Below are 17111 nucleotides of genomic sequence, written 5' to 3'. Positions count from 1 at the left end.
ACAGTTAATTCGTAAATTAAATATAAGCGATTATATTTGATTAATGTATATTGAATAAATTAATTATACAATATCGTCTTTGTCGGACAAGTATTAATACTTCAACTAACCCGTGTTATTAGTTGATATTTTAATAGCCGATAACCGATGACGATTTATAATAAAAACCGCGTCATATACATTTTAGCGAGACGAGTCGGATCACGAGTTAAATGAGGAGAAAGTGGAAAGCCCACTCCCTCCTCTAGTGATCCGCGGACCGAGGCTAACAAAAGGAGAGGTTCCCTCTCCTTTGTAACCTAGTCATTTCATTTACAAAGAAACTAGGGTTTTGGAGATCATTTCTCTCTGAAACCTAGATCTCACATCTCGAAAAACTCACATCAAGTTCTCTCAATATTGCAAGGCAATTAGAGAACACATTTCTAGCACAAGGGCATATTCTCAGACGATCTGGGGTGCAACAATTAGGAGGAGGTCTACTTTGATCTCTCATTGCCGAATTGCACTAGGACCGAAGGTTATTTCTTGTGCTTAATCGTTTTTCATTATATTTCGTTTATGACCATATTTCACATGTTAAATTTACGTTATAATCCTTAAATTTAAAGGGTCTTATACGGATATTACCCCACAAGTGGTATCAGAGCGAGGCCACGTAAATTTTCATTGTGATTTTTCATAAATTGATTTGAAACGATTGTTTTTGTCTCGAAAACCGTGCCGTCACATGTATTACACGGCTGTTTTTGTTTCTTTTTCGTTTTGTTCTTTTGCATATTGTTATTTTATACGGAGATTATAACAATATGTCAAGTTTTGTCAGATTGTTAAATTGTTTTGATGCGGTTTTGATCAAATTTGAGATGTTTTTGTTTCGTCAAAACTGTTTTCACGAGGGTTTCATGTTTTCAGAATATTTTTGCCCTCGATCGAGCATGTTTCTACTCGATCGAGAGCCCTTCCTTGTTGTTTTTGCTTGATCGAGTAATTTCAGTACTCGATCGACCTCTGTTTAAAACCCCACTGCTCGATCGAGAAGTCCTCGTACTCGATCGAGCAGAATTGCTGATAAAAGCCCTCGATCGACCTCCAGTACTGTCGATCGAGTACTTTCTGATTAGCATACCTCTCGATCGACTAGCAGCTCAGTCGATCGAGCCCTTTTGTTCCTCGATCGAGCACTTTTGTCCCTGGATCGAGGGATTTTTGTTCTGGCAGCTTTGAAAATTTATTCTTTTTGTTTTAAATTTTCTTTTGGCCTTAATATGTACTTTATACGGATATTGTACACTCGCTATGATTGTGAAACGGTTCACACACGTACCATTGAGTTGTTTTAAAGCGTATTTAAAGTAACGGATTGTAATAGATTAAAATTAAATTGATAGAAGCGGTTTTATCACATAAATTTTAATCATAAAAGGGAGGTTTGGATAAATTTAACATAATTACGGAATTATGTCACGATTAAATTTGTTTTAGTTGATGCATTTTCTTTTATCGTTAATTTGAATGCCGTGAATGCTTTATATTACGTATTTATTTATTTTACAAACGGTTGTAACTTAGTGTGGCCTTAGTAGAACGTGTTACCGTAATGATGGAACACGGTCTTGGTTGTATTTTGAGATCTCGTATCTCCGTTTTGGATTTTTCAATTGTAATTACAGTTTTCGTATTTAGAATGTAAATAGGTTTATATTTGTAAATTTTAAATTGTAATTTTTGAGAAGACCAAAGATGGAGAACCGGATGCTCACTCCCGCTGCTAGGATAAAGATGGAACATCAAGACAAGCTTTTCGGGTCCAACGGTGGATTCCAAAGTTGTAATATGTTCTTTTTACTAGGATAGGCCACACTACCGAAGGTTATTTCTTGTGCTTAATCGTTTTTCATTATATTTCGTTTATGACCATATTTCACATGTTAAATTTACGTTATAATCCTTAAATTTAAAGGGTCTTATACGGATATTACCCCACATTGGGATTTGGAAAAATCCGGAATACCCATCCAAGTAACAAAAGTATGAGTGTTTTGCTAGTATTTCAAGCATTTCGTCTATAAATGGAAGGGGGAAATGGTCCTTCCGAGTGGCTTTAGTCAATCGGCGATAGTCAATACACATTCGCCACCCGGTAAAAGTTCTTGTAGAAATTAGTTCATCCTTATCGTTTTTTTACGACAGTCATCCCCCCTTTCTTTGGAACGACCTGAGCCGGGCTCACCCATTTACTATCAGAGATAGGATAGATTATTCCCGCATCAAGTAACTTTAAGACCTCCTTTCTGACAACCTCCTTCATATTAGGATTGAGGCGTCGTTGAGGCTCAATGGAGGATGCATTGTCGTACTCGAGAAGGATTCTATGTGTACAAAAAGATCGACTGATTCCCTTAAGATCGTCAATTGCGTACCCAATAACACTTTTATATTTTCGAAGAACAATCAACAATTTAGAAATTTGGCTGTCATTGAGTGCACTATTGACGATAACTGGGTAAGTTGAAATTTCTCCTAAAAAGACATGTTTTAAAGAAGATGGAAGTGGTTTTAATTCTACCTCGGGAGGCTTAGAACTCTCCCCTAGCTTACCCGTTACCTACAACGCCTCTACCGGAGGCTCAGTTAAATGAGATGGAGAGGAGTCAAGCATCCAAGCATAGGCTAACAACTCTACATCCTTAGAATCAGTGTTGGTGAGACAATCTTGTAGTTTATCAGACGATGTACACTCAAAAGAGGGTTCAGACAAGTACTCCTCTAAAACATAAACTCGGTAGCAACTATCACTCATAGAAGGACCGCCCATAGTTTTGCTAAGCTCAAATTCTACCTTGTCTTCGCCAACTTGCAATGAGAGCTTACCACTCCTCACATCAATCATAGCACCAGCAGTGGCTAAACATGGACGTCCCAAGATAATGGGTACTTGAGTGTCCTCAGGAATGTCCATGACAAAGAAATCACATGGAATAACAAGTTTCCCAATAGCTAAGGGAACATCTTTAACGACTCCAAGTGGAAATTTGACTGACCGATCAGCCAATTGTAGTGAAACTCTAGTCGGCTTTTGATCCATCATTTGTAACCTCTTAAAAATCGACAGAGGCATAAGGCTAACACTAGCCTCCAAATCACATAAGGCACGTTGAATATAAATACCTCCAATAGAACAAGGGATTGAAAAACTGCCAGGATCGTCAAGCTTTTGAGGAAGCTTGTTAAGGAGTATGGCACTACACTCCTTATACAAGTTAATAGTCGTGCTGGCTCCAAGTTTCTTTTTGTTAGAAAGCAGCTCCTTGAGAAATTTTCCATAAGATGGGATTTCAGAAATAGCCTCCAAAAGGGAATATTAATGTGCATTCCTTTTAGGATATCTAGAAATTTTCCGTACTTTTGCTCCAATTTTGCCTTGGCTAACCTTTGAGGAAAAGGTACATGCGGCACATATACTCTAGGTGGAGTTAACGAAGCTTCCTTCTCATAAGCTTGCTTCTTTTCAACTACAATTTCCTCCATCGCCTTGCCCTCATCCTCGATTACAATAGCTTCATCTTCAACAAACATGCGCTTAGGATTAGTAGTCTCTTCAAGTACCTTTCCGTTCCTTAAGGTTAAAGCATTCATCTAACCTTTTGGATTAGCTTCGGTGTTTCCCGGGAACTGACCTTGAGATTTCATAGACTGACTTACTTGTTGGGCTATTTGAGCAAGTTGAGTTTCTACCATTTTATGTGAGTATTTGAGTTGAGAAATTGATGTAGAAAACTCTTCATTTTTTTGGTTTTGGTCCCGCATACATTGCGATTGTTGGGACAGAACTTGCTCTAACATCACCTCCACATTGGATTTTTGAGGAGCTTGAGGTTGTTGAAATTATTGTTGTTGTTGTTGCTGAAATGGGGGACGAGATTGCATGGGGGAATGATGATAAGACAGTCTTGGTTGAAAACCAGGCGGTTGCTGAAAAGTCTGCTTAACTTGATGTTGGGGATTCTGAATGTTACTAGTATTTTCATATGAGAGCTTAGGATTATGAGCCCATCCTGGATTGTAAGTATTAGAATAAGGGTCCCATTGTTGCTTCCCATTAAGAGCATTAACTTGCTCAAGCATAGAAGCATTCCCACACCCAGAACATTCATGCCCATTAACCCCACAAAGTTGACATATTGGCGATGAAGAACTAGAACCATTACTCAATTTAAGCTGAGCCACTTGTTGAGATAGATCATCAATTTTGGCTTGCATCACATTAACAAAGTCATTTTTAGTCTTGCTCCCTCGAACATGACGGTCACTGCCCCAATGATAAGTGCTTATTTCTAGATCCTCTATGAGAGCCTTGGCCTTGTCCCAAGAAATCCCGTATAACCGCCCTCCAGCAGCGGCATTAAGGCTCATTTGCAGCTCCGGTTTTAAGGAATTGTAAAAAGTAAGAATCAATCCACAAGATGGGATCCCGTGATGAGGACATTGCCGCTGAAGTTCCTTGTACCTTTCTCAAGCTTCATAGAGAGACTTGTCTGCATGTTGGACGAATCTTGTAATGTCATTTCTAAATTTGGCAGTCTTCCTTGGTGGAAAGTATTTTTGGAGAAAAGCCGTAGAAAGCTTATCCCAAGTATCGAACGCGTCAGGATCACAATTATCAACCATTCACGTGCACTCCCTCGAAGAGAATAAGGGAATAATCTCAACCGAATGACGTCATCAGAGACTCCATTAATCTTGATGTCAGCCTTATCAAGGAATGTATTCAGGTGCTCGTTGGGGTTTTCAGTTGGTGATCCACTGAATTGATCGGTTTGAACAAACTGGATCAAAGAAGTCTTCAACTCCAAATTGTTTGCATCAATTTTAGGCTTTGAGATACTTGAATTGAAATTCGGCTTTGGAGCACTTTCATCTCGCATAGAAGTCATGATAATTGGTGTATCAAATTCTATAAAAGACTCAATAATGTCGAGTTCAGGCTCCTTTCCCTTCTTCTTTCTTTGAGTGTTTCGTCTCCTAGCTGTAGCTTCAATCTCAGGGTCAAATACCAATTCACCACCAGAATGTCGCGTGTGCATATAAAACTAACAACAAAACTAAAGAAGAAGAATTAGTAACAAATAAGGCGTACTTGCGTACGCTAAAAAACGTAGTCTAAAATAATCTAAAACTAACTAATATCAAACCGTTAGTTTCCCGGCAACAGCGCCAAAAACTTGTTCAGTTATAAATTACCGCAAGTGAACGGTGTCTGTTGTAGCACTTACGGGTCGATCTCAGGGAACTGAAGGTTGAGTACTAGTCGATTTATGATTTGATTTATCTACGTCAAAATAATATTTGTGTATGCGCGAGGTATGATAGAATAAAAATAACATATAATAATTGGATAATAAAATTAATTCAATAATAAAAAGCTCTAGGACAACGGTATCACCATTAACATCGATTGATCAATATAGACTATTGGAAGGAACAACATATTTAATTGTGTACTTAGGTGAGACTAATTTTCTGGTTTTAATTCTGAAAACTAAAACCAATACTTGTTATTCTCTCTCGAGATATAAGAAGCCTTCCTATAGTGAAATAATCCTATTCTCATGTGTCTTATAACTCATATAGGAGCTTTAAGGATCAAAATTAAAATGTCTCAACTATAACTCTCACCATTCTCATAGGAGATGTCTAATTTTGACTCGGGTTCTCTAGTGGAAATTCAACTCTTATTGCAATCTACACTAAGTACTTATTAATTATATTTAAATCACAATATATATGCTAACTCGAAAGGACTAAACTCAACTCTCATTGTAGTATTAATCAAGAGCTACGTATATAGATTATGACTAATAAATTAATACTTTAATACAACCCTATCAAACCTAAGTATAACCATTAAATAATGTTTAGAAAATTATAACATTGACCAATCCATATTAAGGCTCCACCGAGCCCTAGACAAAAGACTACTCACGATCCATAATTATAACTAAAATAACAATTTTAATAATAGAAGATAACATATTTAAATAAATAAATAAAACAAATATAAAAGAGATAAATAAGGGAGATTAATATAGTATTAACTATGGCAATGACAAGTTGAGAGCTTTGAGCTTGTCGTCAAATAATAGCATGAAAGTGTAAAATTATGAATTAAATAATTGATGTGAATAATGAGAGAATGAATAGAATTTAATATGAAACTAATTATTTTATTGTTTATTGTTGTGTTCTACCTCCCTTAAAATGTAAATAACCTTCTTTATATAGGTGATCATGTGAGTTTCTAAATTAAATAATACATGTACGTTTACATCACTAATTAATGTAAATACATTACATGTAAAATTATTCCTACAGTTTATGCTATTACTGCTTGAAGTTTCTTCAAAATATGAATGTTTCATAAATTAAATAATTAATTTGAGATGTTTCATGTTGTATTTATCAGAATAACTCTTCACCCATGTAAATGTTAGCATGCGTTTTCCTCGTAAATCCTTCAATGTAACATCAACCAAGTTGAATGTTTCACCACTTTATTTTCAATGCTTCAACTTTTGTAATTGTGCTTCTTTATTTCATGATTTGTAAAATGGCGGCCTTGTCAATATTTTATTCAATTCTTGGCTTTTCATTTTATTTTGGGCTGCTTTGTCCTTATTTTGTGGACTTGGAGGTTTTGAATCTGAGCTTGAAGTCCTTATTTATTTTGTCGTCTTTTATTCATCGCCTCGCTTAGATGTTTAGCTAATATCAGCATCAAAATAGCTCCTTCCTACAAATAATTATATAAATCGCAGTAAGATGTTCTAGGAAGGAATTTATTATTAAAATGAAATATAATGCTGAAAATATAAGTAAAATTATGGGAAATAAGTATATAAAATATAGTAAATTATACGCTTAACATCTGCAAATTGATTCTCTTCTCGAGGTAGGTGTAGGTAAATTACTTGATCGAAGAATTGGGCGACTTGGTCTATCCTGGCCTGATAGGGTGCCAGACTTTCACTTCGAATTTTCCAAGACCCTGTAACTTGGTTGATGATCAAGGATGAATCTCCATGTACCCGAAGATTCTTGATGCCTAAACCTACTGCCGCTTGTTGCCCAATGAGGCAAGCTTCGTATTCTGCTGCATTATTTGTCACCTCGAAGTCGAGTTTGGCAGAGAGTGGTGTATGCTCACCTTCCGGAGAAATGAGCGACACTCCTATTCCAAATCCTCTTAGGTTCGACGCTCCATCGAAATAAAGATCCTAGGAGTCTACATCGGTTTGGAGTATGTCTTCATCCGGAAATGACCAGGTGTCTATTGTTTGTGCATCATTGATGGGATTTTCTGCGAAAAATTCGGCGATGGCCCGCCCTTTTATAACTTTTAGAGGTACATATTTGAGATTGAACTCTGAGAGCATCAAGGTCCATCTTTGCTAAGCGTCCATTGAGAACGGGTTTTTCGAAGAGGTATTTGACAGGATCCATTTTTGAGTACACTTTAACTGAATAGCTATGCATGTAATGACGTAGCTTCATCGTTGCCCACACAAGAGTGAGGCATGTCTTTTAGAGTGGTGTATACTTGCATTCATACTCCAAGAACTTCTTACTAAGGTAGTAGATAACTCTTTCTTCTTTCCCAACGGTTTGTGCTAGCATAGCCCCCATGGCTGCTTTAGTCACTGTGAGATATAAACCAAGAGTTTGATCTCGTTGAGGAGGCATGAGCACTGGTGGTTTGGCTAGTATCTCCTTGATTCTGTCGAACGCCTATTGATAGTCGTCATCCCACATGGTGTGATCTGTTTTCTTTAGCTTTTTGAAGATAGGTTCGTAGATCATGGTGAGTTTCGATATGAATCGACATATATATTGCACCTTGCCCAAGAATCCTCGAACTTCCTTCTCCGTTTGAGGTTGTGGCATTTCAATTAGAGCTTTGATTTTGGAAGGGTCGATTTCTATCCCTCGTTGACTGACGACGTTGTTGGAATATGTGTCCTCCGACAATAATGCGATCACGACTGTTGATCGTGATGATCACATGTTTAAGTCTCATTATAAAGAATACAATTGGGAAGTAATATTTTTACTATCAACTGGTCCACACATATCGGTAATGATTGGCTGACTAGAGTTTGACATTACTGTCGTGCGACGGTGGTGATCAGTTGATCCCCTAGGTCATACCTATAGGGCAACACTCTTAATTGATCATTTAATTAATCGTATAACGTTACGAGTTAATTAAATTACTTGAAAATTGACGGACGATTTTGGAAGTAAAATTTACGTATCACATTGAAATTTGATTAAATGAGATACAGTCTGAGTAATCAAATTGTATTATTACTCAGATGAAATTATTGTTTAAAGAAACAATGGAAATTGAATGAATTATTATAAATACAATTTATTGTGATTTATAAATTGGTAAAATATTTTGGTACAAGTAATTATGAATTACTAAGTCGATTTTTTATATATGACGTATTTTTATTAATACGTTGATTTTTAATATGTTAAAAATACATAACAAATTTATGTGACATGTGACATATTGACAAATTGACAAAAATAAAATGGATCCCATTTTACATATATGTACCGAAATTAAGGGAGAATTGAGGATAATATTGTGTTTATTATTTGAGTGGTAAACATGATGATTACCCTAGTCTCTAGCCATGCAAACCTAATGCTCATTGTAAAGAACAATTCAAGCATGCATTGGCTCCCTCCCATGCCCTGTTCCACCCGGTTTTTTGAGATGAAAAACCACTTTGGTTTTTCATCTTATTTTACCTAATATACACAAAATGTTTTTGTTGCATGATTCATTCATTCACCCAAAAATATTTTAGAGAGATAAAATATTTCTTCCTCTTCTCCTCTCCTAACCGGTTTTAGAGAGATAAAAACCAAAATTATTTTGGGTCATTTTTCCTTATAAAATTAATATTGTACTAGTATTTATAATATTGATTTTAATTAAGAGTGTGCTTTGGGTATAAATCCTTGGGAGAGATCCTACACTTGGGTCTTTGTTCATCCAAAAGGAAAGCTCAAGAACAAGAGAGAAGGAGATCTCTCTTGTGCCCTAAAACCAAAAATCCAATGTAAGGATGGAAGATTCTTCTCCTTTTGATTATAGTTTGCATGCATAAGATCATTTATTAATTTTATGACAAATTAAATTAAAACATATATGAATATGTTAAGTATAGAGATCTACTTTTCCTTCAATCGGTATCAAGAGCCATGGTTGTTTGCATGCAAATCGGTTAAAAGTTTTTCCGAGTTATAAAGATTAACATATAAAACTTGTATAATTTTGTGTTATTATGATATATCACGAAATTAATTTATGCATGTTAAAATTTCTGGTTCTAAAATGTTTTTAGGATATTTTGATTATTTTATGGATTTTTATTGTTCATATTACATAATAATGACATTAAAAATATGATTTTATGAATAAAATGTCATTTTCCGATTAAAAATAGCTATACTACGAATTTTCCAGTGATTTTTGGATATGATGTCACATATATTATTTTTAGATAACCTGTAAATTTTCATAATTTGTGGACTTCTTATGCTCGAAAAATGGATTTTTCATTATTAAAATCGGATTTAAGTATAAAATAGGTTAATATGAGATAAATTTCGAATCTGGTCATAGAAATTTAATATGTTGTCACATGAAAATTTAAAAGATGTGTGTAAAATAATAGGCTATATTGAAGTCATTTTGCATGATTTATGGATTTTTGAAGAAAAATGGCATGAATAGTGACTTAATTAGTGAAAAATTAATAAAACATACTCTATGACTAAGGAAAAACGTTCAATGTTGCATTTTATTATCTTTTTCAGATCTAAAATTAAAAAGTTGGTGAATATAATTTTTCTCATGTTTTTATGATTATTTTAGTTAAAACCGATAAACCGCAACATTGTTTTTCCGGAAAAATTTCGAAATTTTTAACCTAAGTTTTTGAACATTATGAGTGTCATGGTATTTTTCCAGAATGTTCATGAGTTTAAATTTCAAATTTCAAATTTATTTGAAATTTTGTGATTTATTTGAAGTTTATAGCTTATTTTTGTATTTTTTGGTCCATTAATGAGCAATTTTTTTAGAAATATGAGTTAATTATGGTCAAATAATTAGTGAAGACTAAATTTTGAGTCCTAAGAGTTTAGGGTAATTAACTTATGCATAAATATGAATTTATGTAATTTTTGTGATTATAAAATGTTGAAATCACGCAAATCCGTAAAAACCGAGTAATATACGATATTGGCTATTTAAAGGCGATTTAGCATAAAATTGGGCATGTTCATACATATTATAATGCTGCATTTTCTTTATGATTGTCATAATTTAATTTATGTATTTTTGAATTATGTAATTTTTACTTAGTATGGCCTTAGTTTTTAATTGGTATTACCCGAAATGTATGGGAATATCGATTCGGTTCTAATTTTTGTGATCTCTTATCACCGCTTTGTAATTTAATAGATTTATTTTATTTTAGTTACAAATGTATAATAGGAAATTATGTAATTTGCTATGTAATTTAATTTATTCCGGAGTTCCCAAAGACGGATTTCTTCAAGATGGCGATACATAAAGACGGTGTTACCTCGAGATGCGTGCCACAACGAAGTTCAAGGGACCAATGGAGTTGGTTTCCGAATATGTAATAGTTAAATAGTTTTCTATTTTAGGAAGGCCATATTAGGATTTATTTTATGTTTTGCATTTTATTTATATGTCACATGCATCGCTAAATCGCCATAACTAAAACATGCATCTTCTTTTATCGAGTTTATCGACCGTGTCAATTAAAATTATCGTAGTTCACCGCTTTAGTTCACTTAAACGTGATAGATAATAAATTGACATGACCTCTCGCTAAAACAATTAATTGAGACATAGCCTTACCAAATAGTAGAAACCATGAAAACCTATTTCGCGAGGGAGTGCACTCGGCCCTACAGGGGTACAAACCTTGTTACGTAGGGGAAGTGGGTGATGAATGTTTATCCACCGAGTTCATATTAATGAGGGTTTCATCGGCCATACCGTGCCCAAGTTGATGTGGATTTGGATCATGGACACATTTATTCGAAATTTGGATTGAGCTCAACGGAAGTATTCGTGACCGTAGTTGCATGTGTTCCGGGCTATAGATAATTATTAGAGTAATTTTATCGACCAAGAGTTCTAAAAGTAGAATCGATTAAAACGTTAATCCACCGAGTTATATTGATAAGGGTTTCATCGGCCATACCGTGCCTAAGTCGATATGAATTTAGGTCTTGGAATCATTTATCTAGTTGGGTAGAGGTCACTAGAAAAATGCATAAAACTTGTTTAAATTATAAATTTTTACGAGTATTATTATTAAAACGACATTTGTTTTACTCCTTCTATTTTGTTTTGTAGACCACTTCTTTTTCTCATAACAAATGGCAACACCAACCCCTAACGCCACGCCTCTCGCTAGTTCATCATGGCTCCGATCCTTCATGAACTATGTAAACTTGAAAAGAATGGGTCAAATTTCTCCGATTGAGATGCCCAACTCAAATTGGCCGCCCAAGGTGACGACAAGCTTCGTTACCTTACCGAGGCCTCTCCACCCGAACCTACTACTAGGTCGACCGCCGCCACTAGGGAAGCATATGAGGCTTACCAAAAGGAGTCCGCCGCAATGAAAAATGTCTTGATATTTGCGATGGAGGCGGATCTCCAAAGGAGAGCCTTTAAAATGGGCAACGCTAATGAGATTTACTCCAAGCTTGTGACAATGTTTTCACAAACTCCGCGGATCGTCCAATATGAGGCGGCCGCGGCATTCTTTGATCTCGACTTCAAAGAGGGCCAAAAGGTTAGCCCTCATGTGCTCAAACTTATGGAGCTAGTTGAGACCTTGAAGATTCAAAAAGTTGAAATCCCGAAAGAACTCATTGTAGATAGGATTCTATACTCCTTGTCCAAAGTCAAAGCATATGTTCAATTCCGGGTGAATTTTAACATGCAAGACAAGGATGTGTCTCTTGAAGAATTGCACAAGTTACTTGTGCAAGCCGAGAGGGACATGGGGTTAAATGTGAACCCTCCAAAGGATGTGCTTAACATAAGCACTAAGAGTAAGGGGAAGTTCAAGAAGAATGGGAGAAAGGGCATGAAGCAAGCTCCCACTTTCACCAAAGCTAAAGCTAATGATGCTAGCACTTCGAAAATCAAGAAGGGTCCTCTTGATAAATGCCATTATTGTAATGGTATGGGACATTGGAAAAGAAATTGTTCCAAATACCTTGGTGATATTAAGGCTGAAAAGATTACTCTAGTAGGTAAATGACTATCCCTTCTTTTATGTTTCTAATTCAACTATGGTATTGTGATACAAAGTTGTGATAATGTATCTCCCTTTTTATTGTAAATAGGGCCTCCACCAAGCAAAGACAAAGGAAAAGAAAAGCAAGCTTAAGAAACCATCAAGGAGCTAGGAATAGCTTTCATGGAGCTTCTCTTTTTATTGTCTTATTTAAAATTATGTTTTGGATTTAGAACCTTAAGTTTCCGTGTTTGACATGGAAAGGTATTTTGGATAATTGGTTGTATTTTGGATAATGGTGACTTGGTTTGCAACCCAAGTCACCCGTTTTATCATTTTATCCTTTTGTTCTAAAATTCATGTTTAAATGCTTACTCTTAGAAACATATGATTATTCACTTAAAGTGATCTAATAGACAAATATAATGACGGGATTCATTATATGTCCACATGCTTAAGGCTTGTGTATGATCATTTACAAAGTGATTTTGAGTCTATGAACTCTTTTAAAGGAATGTCAATCACCAAGTATACTTATGAAATCTAAAACTATTAGTCAACCTATGAGATAGTTCTCCTTTATACTTCAAATTCATTATTTGTGTCTCATATGCTATCTTTGAATCTATAGTGTATTTATTCTAAAGATAGAGTGGGAGAAAAATGAGATCACAACACACGAGGCAAGATAAAATTGTGTACTTGTGTAAATGAAGATCTACGCAAGAGAGAATGATTTGAATAAAGGTATATCTATTTATATAGTATACCAAATAGATAAGATCTATGGTCTCAAGTAAGTTCTATATGACTGAAGAGACCAAGTGAAGTAATCATAAGAGTATATTCTCAAGATAACTACACGAGGAGACCAAAAGAAAGTTTTGGAAGAAAAATGACTAATGTAAAGTCTTAACAAGAGTTTTGACTAGTTTATGAAAAATTTTGACCAATAGTTTCAACCTTGAGATTTACTTAAGAGCCTAAATGAATCAAAGTAACATACTAGTTGTTAGGCCCAGTTTAGCCTGGTCTGACCATAACCTGGCCTGACTCAACAAGGCTGATTGATCAAGACAAGAACCGGACAAGTCTGACTATTATTTAGCTGCTGAAGAATATTATGGCGAGAAGACTACTAAATCCTGGAAAAGAAGCCTGATGGTCTGTACATTATAGCTTGGCAGATTACTGAAATAGGCTGAACTAAGAAGATAAACAAAAGATATGATTGTATACAAGCCGTGCCCTATTCTCAAGGAAGACCAAGTCCAAACCTAAAACTACTTAATCCATGAATCTGGACGGAAAGAAGAGAAAAAGCTAAAGGAATGGCTGAGTTGAGAACGGGTCAAGCGAACTAATAGGAAGCATGCCCTATTATTCCGGCAACAACTCCTACCTTTGGGGAGAACGTTATACATTTATAACGTTATTCATAGTAACGTTAGAAAAACGGTAGAGAACTATAAATAGGAGAATTTGACAATTGTAAAGACATTCATTATTAGTTAATTTTATCTATACTTTATCTTCTTTCACTCTTGAGCATTCAGATATTCATACAACATTGTGCCCGGCCTATCAAAATAATAAAGACGTTATTCTTTATACTTATTTCTTTCTTTGTCATTTATTCATACCATTCTAATCTTATAGAACTAGATACCCTAATCACTATATAACTAAGCCGGATCCCTCCAGGAAAATCCTGCTAAAACAATTGGCGCCCACCGTGGGGCATCTAGTTCTTCAACCAATAAAATTCTCCTTATTATCTTTCAATTAATATTCACACACAAAAATGGTGGAACTCACCGAACAACAATTAGCGGTCGCTCGCCAAAATCAAGGAATTGGAAACAATCCAAGAGAAAGCACTCAGGTGAAGCAAATCAATAGTCAAGGAATCGAGTCTAGCTTTGAAGAAAGAAATTGGAAAATCGGGGCTTCGGGCTCCAAGACCAGATTCGAGCCAGGAACCCCATTCTCATCCATTATCAAAAACATAGACTTCTCTAATTTTGGAACCCCGGAGAAGGATACATTATCCGGCACTCCAATCATTCCCAATGATGAGACAAACAAAACTGAAGCCGCAATAATGATGGCTATGCTTCAGGAAATCCAAAAACTCCACAACAAAATAGAAAATATACCCGGAGTACCGGACCACGTGGTCAAGTAGAAATTGACACTTTGCGATTCACCCTTTGCAGATGAAATTGCAAAGATTGATCTCCCCAAGAAATTTCTTGTTCCATCCATGAGAACTTATGATGGAACCTCGATTCACAAAATCATGTTGCCATATTCAAACAAAAATGTTGGCGCCTCAATACCCAGTGAACTCAGGCAAGTCTGCATGTGCAAAGGCTTTGGTACAACCCTGACCGGAGCAGCATTACAATGGTTCATCAATCTCCCAAATGGAGGTATCAAGAATTTTGCAGAATTGATCAATGCCTTCAATCAACAATTCGCAAGTAGCAGAGATATGGCCAAAAGACCAAGCAACCTGTTCAGGATAAAGCAACTTCCTGAAGAATCTCTCAAGGAATTCCCGGCCGTTTGTCAAAGAAAAGGTGGCCATTCCCGGATGTGATGAAGAAACAAAGAAGTAGAAGCATTCTGTGCAAGGAGTCTTGCTTGACAGTGACATCTATGCAGATCTAACCAAGAAAGCATGCCCAACCTTTGCCACTGTTCAATCCATCGCCTTAGAGCATGTCGATTAGAAGAGGACCTCAACTTCGGGATTTAACTCATCCTGAGGAAAGCGGGGCTATGGACATACTAACAGAAAAGCTCCTACCGAAAGGAGGCAATCCCGGATCGGCACCCTATTCCAGGCCTCGAACGATCCAAGTCAATATGGCACAAGAACATAAAGGTAACCTCTCTAGCCTCCCAACTATCCCCGAATATAACTTCTATTAATACCGGGATTAATCAAACGCTCGAAAACCTGGGAGATACGGTCGGATGGCCAAAGAAATCCGACAATCCCAGGAAAGATCCAACAAGATGGTGTGACTTCCATCGGGACATCGGACACACCACGAAAGAATGCATTCACTCGGAAACAAGTGGCATATCTTCTAAAGAAAGGCTACTTGAAAGATATAATCCAAAGACCAAAGAATAAAGATGAAGGACAAAATAAGAGAGACCCGGAAGCAAAGAGAGATCCTCCTCCTCCTCCTCCCATCTATGAAGTCAAATTCATAAATGGAGGATCGAAATCGTGGTCCGACCACTCTGCGACCAAGAGAATATCCAGGGAATCCAGGACTCCAACCTCCTTCCAGGCCCGAGTCATTGCACTGCTATTACCTTTGATGACTCGGATCTGCAAGGAATATCGAGTCTACACCATGACAAACCTGGTAATCACAATGCAAATCGGCACGACCAAAGTATCAAGAATCCTGATAGATGGAGGAAGCTCAATCAACCTGGTGATGCTTGATGTCCTTAAAGCTATGAAGATAGACGAAAGCAAAATCATAAAGAAATCCAGCGTCCTGGTTGGATTCAGTGGAGAAACAAAAAACACCCTGGGAGAAATCAGCTTGCCTACCTATGTGGAGGGCGTGACTTCATATGAGAGATTTGGAGTAATGGATTGCTTATCCTCGTATAATGTAATCCTGGGCAGACCATGGATCCACAACGTCAAAGCAATCCCATCAACATACCATCAATGCGTGAAAATTCCAACGAGAATGGGGATAACCACCATCGAGAGGAGAACAAAGGATTGCTCGGAATGTTACACTCGGGCTTTGAAACCCTCAAAGTCGTAAGTCCCTTGCATAGCAATTAAAGTCACTGTCGGGAAGAATACATAGCACAAACACGGATGGAAACAGAGAAGTCATATTAGACCCAGAATTCCCGACGGGGAAAGTACTAGTAGGGTCGGATGCACCCGACTCAATCGGACCAAATCGGTCACTTTCTTAAAACTAAAATGTCTTGTTTTGCTTGGTCACATTTTGATATGACCGGTATAGATGCTTTGATGTTATTACTCATAAGTTGAACATTGACAAATCCTTTAAGCCTGTACAGCAAAAGAGAAGAAAATTTGCTGCAGAGAGGCATGAAATCATCAACCAAGAAGTTGACAAGCTACTGGACATGGGAATGATCAGGGAAGTGATGTACCCTGACTGGCTTGCAAACGTGGTAGTCGTCCAAAAGAAAAATGGCAAATGGAGAGTCTGTGTAGATTACACCGACTTAAACAAAGCCTGCCCAAAAGATCCATTTCCCCTACCACACATCGATGCAATGGTAGATGCCACTGCAGGCCACGAAATGTTGACATTCATGGATGCCTCCAGCGGATTCAACCGATAAAAATGCACCCAATGAGACCAGGAAAGCACGACTTTCATCACCGAAAGAGGTATATATTGTTATCTTTGCTATGCCCTTTGGATTAAAAAATGCAGGTGCAACCTACCAAAGGCTAGTCAACATGATGTTCAAAGATCAGATAGGAGACACCATGGAAGTCTACATAGATGACATGGTAGTCAAATCAAAAAAGGCAGAAGACCACGTCAAAGACCTGGAAGTAGCCTTTCAAATACTGGAAAAATTCAATATGAAACTCAACCCACAAAAATGCCACTTCGAGTCTCAAAGAGTAAATTCCCGGGCTACATGGTGACAAAAAGAGGAATAGAAGCCAACCCTGAGCAGATCAAAGCTATCCTGGAGCTAGAA

The 17111-nt window shown here is 36.6% G+C and overlaps 1 protein-coding gene and 1 non-coding gene across 2 annotated transcripts; one reads left to right on the top strand and one right to left on the bottom strand.

The window, feature by feature from the left end:
* Nucleotides 1-2608: 2608 nt before the first annotated feature.
* Nucleotides 2609-3639, bottom strand: LOC141590234 (uncharacterized). Its single transcript, XM_074410840.1, has 2 exons — nt 3451-3639; nt 2609-3349 (listed from the first exon to the last, which is right to left on the bottom strand). Exons 1-2 carry the CDS (start codon nt 3637-3639, stop codon nt 2609-2611), a joined length of 930 nt encoding a protein of 309 aa, XP_074266941.1.
* Nucleotides 3640-4471: 832 nt separating this feature from the next.
* Nucleotides 4472-4578, top strand: LOC141593222 (small nucleolar RNA R71). The gene has a single exon (XR_012521324.1). It is a non-coding gene; the product is annotated as a small nucleolar RNA R71 (small nucleolar RNA).
* The last annotated feature ends 12533 nt before the right edge of the window (nt 4579-17111 follow it).

Source organism: Silene latifolia, chromosome 7, assembly GCF_048544455.1.
Source record: "Silene latifolia isolate original U9 population chromosome 7, ASM4854445v1, whole genome shotgun sequence".
Classification (NCBI taxonomy): Eukaryota; Viridiplantae; Streptophyta; class Magnoliopsida; order Caryophyllales; family Caryophyllaceae; genus Silene; species Silene latifolia.
The sequence above is the reverse complement of the archived record's forward strand: the minus strand, read 5'-3'. Positions and strand labels throughout refer to the sequence as shown.